At 35.6% G+C, this 8651-nt stretch overlaps 1 protein-coding gene across 1 annotated transcript; it reads left to right on the plus strand.

The window, feature by feature from the left end:
• The first annotated feature begins 354 nt into the window (after positions 1-354).
• LOC117212837 (fatty acyl-CoA reductase 1) lies at positions 355-3278 on the plus strand. The gene is given in 10 exon segments (XM_033457894.1): positions 355-426; positions 429-515; positions 518-604; positions 708-1006; positions 1106-1350; positions 2059-2103; positions 2106-2235; positions 2500-2685; positions 2828-3082; positions 3154-3278. Coding segments are annotated over 10 exon segments (1485 nt in total). The 3' UTR covers positions 3233-3278.
• The last annotated feature ends 5373 nt before the right edge of the window (positions 3279-8651 follow it).

The raw sequence follows: 8651 nt of genomic DNA on the forward strand, positions 1-8651 counted from the left end.
TTGACCGCAGTTCTCATTTACATTATTACATTCGTCAGTTTGTTGTGGCAATAAAATTTCAACCAGGTAATCTGAAATACAGTAGAGCCTTCGGTATCAAAACTAACAGGGACACAATACTGCTCGGATGTGGGAAAAATTACTTTCATATGAAATTTCATTTATTCAAATACAGATTAAGATTGCTTGACAGTTTCTTTAAATATCTATGGATTCCATACTTTCTTGCCTGTTAAGTCACATAATTCTTTACTTTTTCTAAACACTGTTTGTCGGGAATCTATGGCAAATATAATATCTATAAATTTTAATCTATGGCAAATATTAGAACTGAAAATGTAAAGACCCTGAGACATGGATACAATCAATAAAGAAACAAATGAAAATGGGACCAATGAAGGATTGAATAAGACAAACTCGCTCCCGTGGAATTCAACGCCGATAGTGGGAACCTTGTGATTGGAGCGACCGGATTCGTGGGAGTAGGTCTACTGGAAAAACTGATGCATCACTGCGTACACGCATCGCTGCCATTTTTATACTAATTCGTCCAAAAACTAACGAAACGATAGAACAGCGATTTAAGAAGCTCATAGATGATCCCGTTCGTAAATATTCTTCTTGTTTCTTTCAATATTTAAGCTTGTCAGGAGCCAAATTGATTAAATTTCTTTTCTGGAATTGAGCTGGTGTTATTTTGTTTTCAGATTTACGACAACATCAAAGCGAAACATCCCTCAGTTTTGACCAAAGTTTACCATGTGAAAGGTGGCGTGAGTCTACCGGATTTAAGTCCTTCGCGAGAAAATAGAAATGTGTAGTTAGAGAAAGTAAACATATTGTTTCATGTCGCGGCCACTGTGAGATTCAACGAGCCGTTGCACGCAGCTATTAATGTGAATACGAATGGTACTACTCGTGTTATCGAACTTTGGAACGAACTGAGCCATCCGATTAGCTTCGTCCACGTTAGCACAGCTTATGAGATCAGGGAAGAAGTTTATACTTAAGGATAAGTTATACACAGGCGTTGTTCCGTCGTTTACGAATATTATATTTATAATTGTAAAGTGAAGAATATGTTCACATATTATTGATTTTGCAGCACGAGTTTGAAACCTTCAGAGGTGATCGATATGTGTGACAAATTAGGAAAAACGTCCATCAACCAAATAGAAAAAAAAATTTTAAGAACTGATCCAAACACATACACATTCAGTAAGAATTTGGCAGTGCAGATAGTAACAAGCAAGTGCAAAGATCTGTCAGTTGCGATAGTCCGGCCAAGTATAATTGGAGTCTCTGTGGAAGAACCATGCCCTGGATGGATACAGAATTGTGGCGGCACGGGCCACGGAACTTTTCAACGGCTCCAGATACAAAGCGCGACGCCACCAAAGCGCAACACCGATGTGCCCAATCTGTCATCGATATCCTCACACTCTTTCCGCCGAATTCTCGAAAGAGCATACTGGTGCCAGCCCAGGCGGCACATCTTATGAATGCACGCGAGTGGGGATATCGATGGGCTACGAAGGGAAGGATCTGCGCGAAGAAAAACAAAAAGCATAGTCAGTCTGGCTTGCGTCATTAGAAGTGTAACTCCTCGGTCCCTTTCGATAGCAACGCGACGAACGACATCTCGGTGCCTATCGTTATTTGTTAGTTGTTGCCTGTTGTCCGTTAAATGTTATTGTTGATCGTTAATTGTTAACTCTGATTGTTGATTAGTTCTAATAAACTGTTATTCGTTAAAAACACCAAGAGTAGTTCCTTACGCACCTATCACTATACCACCTCAGAATATTTCTGCATTTACAGGTATTTTCATAGATTTTTTTCAATAGTAATTGTTCAACGCTCCTTACATTTCACGAAAGTGGAGTTAATCGATTTGTTTGTAAGAGGATAAATGAGAGGCTTTCCACTAGATCATCATTATTATAATTTATATTTGTTGTTGCTCACTATTACGAGAATTCTCTCTTATCTATTTAGCGCTATATTTCTGGCAATCAAAATTCACAAATAATTTCTAAACCAATTTAATGTTATCAGGTACCATTATGCTAATCGGCAGAGGATGTGCAACAGCAGTACGGGGCGGGAGAGATTGGACTTAGTGCCTGTTGATTTCGTAATCGACACGATAATATGTACTGAATGACATGCCACGCTACATCGTGATCTTGAAGTTAAAGTTTACAACTGTACGAGGAACGCTAACCCTTTTAAGTAATATTTATTACGAATTTTTTTCTACTAATGTAATTCCAATGTTAGAGTATTCTAAAAGTTCGAATTTATTTAAGTAATTTGGATACTGGAAACGCAATCGAACGTAGAAGATCCCAATATGTCATTAGTTTAGAAGAATAGCGATACAATATAATATTTATTCCAATTCCATAATATTCCCCGAGATACTCGGATGATAGTAAACTTTACTTTAAGTATAATTCCAATAAGTATACAAATGAAAATGTTTCAATTAACAAGATGAGGTCCGATGATAAATGCTATGGAAAAATATAGCACAGAAATGCCACTGAACGATACGCTATGGTATCCAGGTTGTTCAGTCCTAGCTACTAGATGTATGTACAATGGTCCGAGTGTAATTCCGCATGTATTTCGTGCGTTCTTTATAGATATCTTTTTAAGACTCCGAGGTAGTAAATCAATGTTCCAGTATACCAATACTGTATACAATAGTAAACAATAGTATACCAATGAATGTATTCTATCGATCCTCGAACAACGAGGGCAATCTTTCCGGGATAATCTCCGACTTCATCTATAATAATAAATAAAAATGATATTTCAGAATGATGGAACTTCTCAAACATGGCATTAAGCTATTCACATCGATAACAGTTTTCACCACGCACGAAAGAACTTTCCAAAGGGATAACTGTTCCGATTTGGCCAGGAAGGTGAAAATGTTCAACGACAGCGATATGGTCAAACTAGACTTACGGGATATGAATTGAGAGAAGTATGTTGAAGTTTACCTGATGGGAATTAAGAAATTTGTTCTAAAACAAGAGATTCAGTCAACAGCCCGTCAACGATTAGCAAGGTACGTATAAAAGTATCTTCGAATAAAAAAATAGGAACTAATATAAATACATATATTGTTGGTTATTTCAGGTTGCACTGGATACATCAGATCACCAAAATATCCGGTATAAAAATTTTGTTATGGATAATACTATGTTTTGTATACTGACTACTTGAACGTTACTTTTTTATTTTTGAACCAAAGACAATATGAATACAATACAATATGGGGAAGGGATTTATCATCCTTTTCACTTTGTCTTTTCATTCGTCTCCTTTCTAAATAAATCCATTTATGACATTGTTTATTTTTTCTATAAAATTTTAATAAGAATGCAGGTATTTATACGAACATGATTTCAGAGCTGTAAGTAATTCATCTGCTTACTGAATATGAACATTTTTCCATTATAATGTCAATATTATGTGGCGGATGAAAAGAGAGTTTGTGTTTCGTCCCGGGACTACCGGTGGACTCGTCGGTAAGACTATGCCCGGTAGTCCCTGCCTTAGACGTAGAGGGAGTCTCGCTAGGTGCGGTATTTGTATCAATCGTCCGTATATTCGACCGCTAGCAAGTTAGACAGACTCGTTGTCGTCGTAGCCCTCTAGTGTTGGCGGTTGGTACCAGCGGATCGCCCGGGAGGTGTTGCGCCGCGTTGATGCCTCGACCTGTCGGCGTCCTATTGATACCGATCCGCCACAATTATAATGACAAAAACTTCTTTCATTCTCCAACATACAAATGACACGAGATAGTTATTCGTTAACAATAATAATTTACCATTGAAAAGTCTACTGAGAAATAAACAATGATGATAGAAAATAAATATATTTTAAAATAAAATAATTCTAAAGTAAAACTTTTCTAAGAATCCTTCATTAGTTCTAAAGGCTCACTTTGATTCTCAAGTTGTTTACTCACAAACCTTGTCGTTTTTTGACCAGTCGGCGTTAAAATATATGATACAATCAACGAAATAGAGACTAACTGTAATATTCATGCTGAATAAAATATTATTTCACATAATAAGTAGTAGGTAGGTTTCTATTTAAGTTAGATATAAATAGGATGTAGGGTTTTATTTCATGTGTATGTATGTGAATATCGCAATATAAATGATCAATGATTTGTACAGAAATTGTGTGTGATTCATAGAAGACAGCGTATTGCCACATTTATTAACAGCTCATAAATTTGTAATGCGTACGTGGTTTTTCTGTGAATATTGCTATCTTTGTTACGATTTATCTCGGAACAGTTCGGCCACCGCAGTGCGTGTGTGATTTTCCTACGATGTGTAAACTTGCAAAAAAATTGTTTACATGTATATTTGTTTATTAATTATTTATGAAGGCGAAGGTTCAGAGGAAATACTAATCCTCTTAATTCGAAAACACCCTGGAGCAGTTTACGATATGACGTTACGGATTTTAATGAGCACACAGATTTGATTTTCAATCTATGATTTTTCTTAAAAAACGTCTCGCAGGATGATTTACGTCTGCGAATCCCGTAATCTGCTTCTCTACGACTTGTAAGCTACTAACCATGCATCGTTCATTTGGAATCGTTCTGCACTATGCTCGAGTTGACATATTTTCGTTCGTGTAAGGAAATGAAGCCAAGCACAGGGATATATGGTTCGCAAACTACTCCTTCCACTCCTTAAATTGGCGTTATTCACAATATATTTTCAGCAACTAAGTGAAAAACTTGGCGATCCAGAACTTAATATTACGGCATTTAAATCCATATCAAAGATTAAATCGACCATGTGTTCCTAAAAACAAGATTAAATATCGCCTTTACTCATGTATATTCGTTAAAGTGTTTACATAATATATTTTAAATCGATCATCGGCGAATGTGAGACAAAACTTATAATTTTAACAAATTTTGCCATCGGATGCTACTTATAATGCAACTACGCTTTTGTGCCATATAACCAATGCAGTAACATCCTCGATCAAGATATATCAGGGTTATGGTTCGCGAAAGACTGCATGCGATAATTTTAATTTTGATTTAATCAAGAATGGAATTATGTACCTGCATCGATAACAAGTGCATTATATTTGCGATTTTTACGTTCGTGACTCCATAACAAATTGTATTAATGTTAATGCACAGGCGTAAACTCAATCTATTGCATGTATGATTGCTTACGGCCTACCTCATTGTTGACCAGTTCGCCAATTTTTTAATTAAACATTTGTGTTCTTGCGGACAGAACGCAGACCTGCTCCTCATGGACCACCTCGTTCTTCAGGTTCCACAATATTGGACTTCGAATGTAATAAAATTAAAAATGCGATATATAGCAATATGCATATATAATGGCATTGGTTTGTAGTAATCAGATTAGTAAAAATATGAATGTACAAAAATCGTAATCCTTATTAGTTCTAATAAACATTCTCGAACGATAGCATCCACGGCCACTACTATTATCAAATCATCAGTGAAAATGCTTGTACCGTTGATCGTCGGCGACACTGATTTCGGTCGTATGCGTAATAAATACAAAATGAAATATCGGAATATAAATAGGATATTTACATTAATTAGAACCCATATATATACATGTCGTAGCATTGATAATAAAAATGCAATTTTTTTTGTCATATGTATTGCTGCCATAATCTCTCAAATGAACATGACTAGCGTAATTTCTTCAAACAATTTTGAATACTTGTGATTAACAAGAGAGGTTTCTTTCAATACGCTGGACATCGTGAAATTTGTATTAACAAATTTTTATCTGCATTTAACTGCTTCCGAAATAATCTCTTAGGCATTAGCATTAGGCATATCGCAGCTAAAAAAGATACGAGTCTAATATTATGCGCCGCCTTTCAAATCTACAACGTTTTATCAAATTCAGAATCTAACCGATCTCCACCGTTTCTTGTTAGTAGGAAGTTTCCATTTGATTTTATGGCTTCAAACTGTCATGGAAATATTTTTTCGTTCTCATAAAAAAACCTCCTTTAAATGATTTCTTGATGAAATATGGTGACTCGATATTTTTCGTTTCAGGTGGTCCCATATATTTTCAATAATGTTTGTACTATAAAGCTATTTTTAAGTGTTTCCAAATATGATACAAAATTAACGATCGTGTATTAGCATTGTGTTGCATATCATTGTATATCGTTTATTATCGCGCTTTGGATAGTTACCTTGTATCAGGACGAAATTGCCGTCCAAATTCATTTTTTATGCATTGATGCAGATTATTCTTAAAAATATTTATATACGTTTTATCCTATGAACCGCGAACTGTTCGAATATATATTACACATACATTTATATCATTAGCTAGATTCTTATTAATATATTCAGAACAGGAATATGTAACAGGAATTTTTTCTTAAATTACTTTGGAGACCTGTAAGAATATATAAACATTATTCATTTGCAAAAAATTTCTTACTAAACGATATTCTACCATAATTTTAATTTTTGTCACAGTTAGTTATTGTATGAATATCTTTTACACTGACTGTGTGTTATTTCTTTTCAATGCCACCACAATAGATCGTTCGTATGAGATGCAATTAGCAATTCAAACATTTTCACCTTCATCTTAATCAGTAAAAACTTATACGTAATGAAAATATCATTAAAATGTAAACGTAGAAGCAATCTATGATAAAAAGTCAACTGCTGTCAATTTTTCACGCCTTAAGATGATTCAAAGGTATTTCTACTTTGGTTTTGGTAGTAAAAATGTTAATCGTATCATTAATGCATGACATTATTCCGTTTCAGTAAGAGGGTGATGTTATTAAAGGTATGTGTATCTTGAGGTGCTTCACGCCGAAATTCATTAAAGCCCTGTGACACACGTGTCGGTATCTACTATCGTGAAGTCGCATTGTTGTTCGATCTTTGGTAAAGAACACAGAGTGGAAATAACAACAAGTAACATGCGATTGTAGATTCCTTGACATTGTATATTTAATTGTGTCTTCTATTAATTGTCAATTATCATTATCAATACAATATATATCAAAAATATCATCGGATCATTAATTACTACAATAATTTAAATGATGTTATTGAATTCTCGAACATTTATTTTGTTATCGCCTTCTTTACAAATTTCTCGTTGATTATATCTGCACCACAACTTACTACATTTTTAATCACGCAACGAATCTCATTCGCGATAGCAGGCTTATTGCAAGTAGATGATAATCCTTCTTCTGCTATTACGATAGGCGTTATATTCGCAAGTGTATGACATTTGCGTGTTTCGTCGCAATCATCACTTGTCGACATCAAGAGTATTGGCCCTCGCCCTTCCTTCAGATTTATGCCTTCCACAGAATTCACAGGGATGAGAGATAAACAAATAGATATTATAGGAAAGTAGATACAAAAGAAAACACATAACAATCGATGAAAAGAAACACAAGGCCGCTCATTGTTCTACCACACACTTCATTGATATCGGCTATAAACACATGCGCGCGGTTCAGTGTGCAGGTGCAGAGTCCATTAAAAGTAACCTATGCTAATTAAAATGCCGAGCGCATACGATTAAGAATATATTGATGTGGATTTACCGTCACACGCAGTAAAGATAGACTTGTTCGTCCGCTTCGCGGAGTGACGCGTTCATGGTAGAATGCGCCAACGAGAGTCGTAAATTCTCGTTACTTAAATGATACTTGAGGAATTTAAGAGCCTTGATTGTAAAAAATGCTAAAATTTATGACGGATCTTAGGATTATTGCAGGTCCGACTACGGATGCTGAGACATCTGGTGATTATCTTGACCGATGGATGGAATAAGGTTTACGTGGAGTATGGTTTACGAAAAAGCTGCTTTTTTCCATAAACAAGGTCGCCCATGAACCATGTTGGTAGGAGGCTTCCTCCTCCTATCTTCATTCATTAACGCTGGACATAACCAATGGGTATCGCGGATCGTTACACTCAATTTTCATAACGAAAAGTGTGAACAACGAATCCGCTTCCTTCGTTCAAAAAATACCCACACACCGAGCTTTCCTCCGTAATTACATGAGAGCGGAGGTTCAGTTATCTTTCAGTTCTAACAGACTAATCACCTCAAGATTTCTTCGACGACAACATATCTATCAGGACTCGAGCTCTGTCTTCAGATCAGTCATCACCTCTACACTGATTCTCTCATCTAAGAGTAATCCATTTATTCTTCACTGACATCTTACGCATCGGCGTTACTATCTTGTGTAAAGTTGTTGGAAATACATAGTTTATAACCCCGTTAATCGCAGCGTTATACCACCTCAATCACCCCTATTATTTCAACGGAAATCAGGGGATCGATCTGTTCGCGGCGTCGATTATTACAATCGTAACGGGAATTTACAACTCCCGTTGACGAGTTTCCTCTCGAGCGCGTCTCCCCGCAACTGGTCGAAAATACAGCTAATAATGAAAAATGGTAATATAGATATTTATATCATGTAGATAACGTTAGATTACGTTTATATTTATACATGTATTATATTTTATATTTTATTAATTACTTTGCAATTTACATTTATGACGTAAAAGTTTAGTAGTATTCCGAGTAGAAATCTGAGAA

The sequence above is a fragment of the Bombus bifarius genome, unplaced genomic scaffold (genome assembly GCF_011952205.1).
Source record: "Bombus bifarius isolate JDL3187 unplaced genomic scaffold, Bbif_JDL3187 scf7180000008395_frag, whole genome shotgun sequence".
NCBI classification, from domain to species: domain Eukaryota; kingdom Metazoa; phylum Arthropoda; class Insecta; order Hymenoptera; family Apidae; genus Bombus; species Bombus bifarius.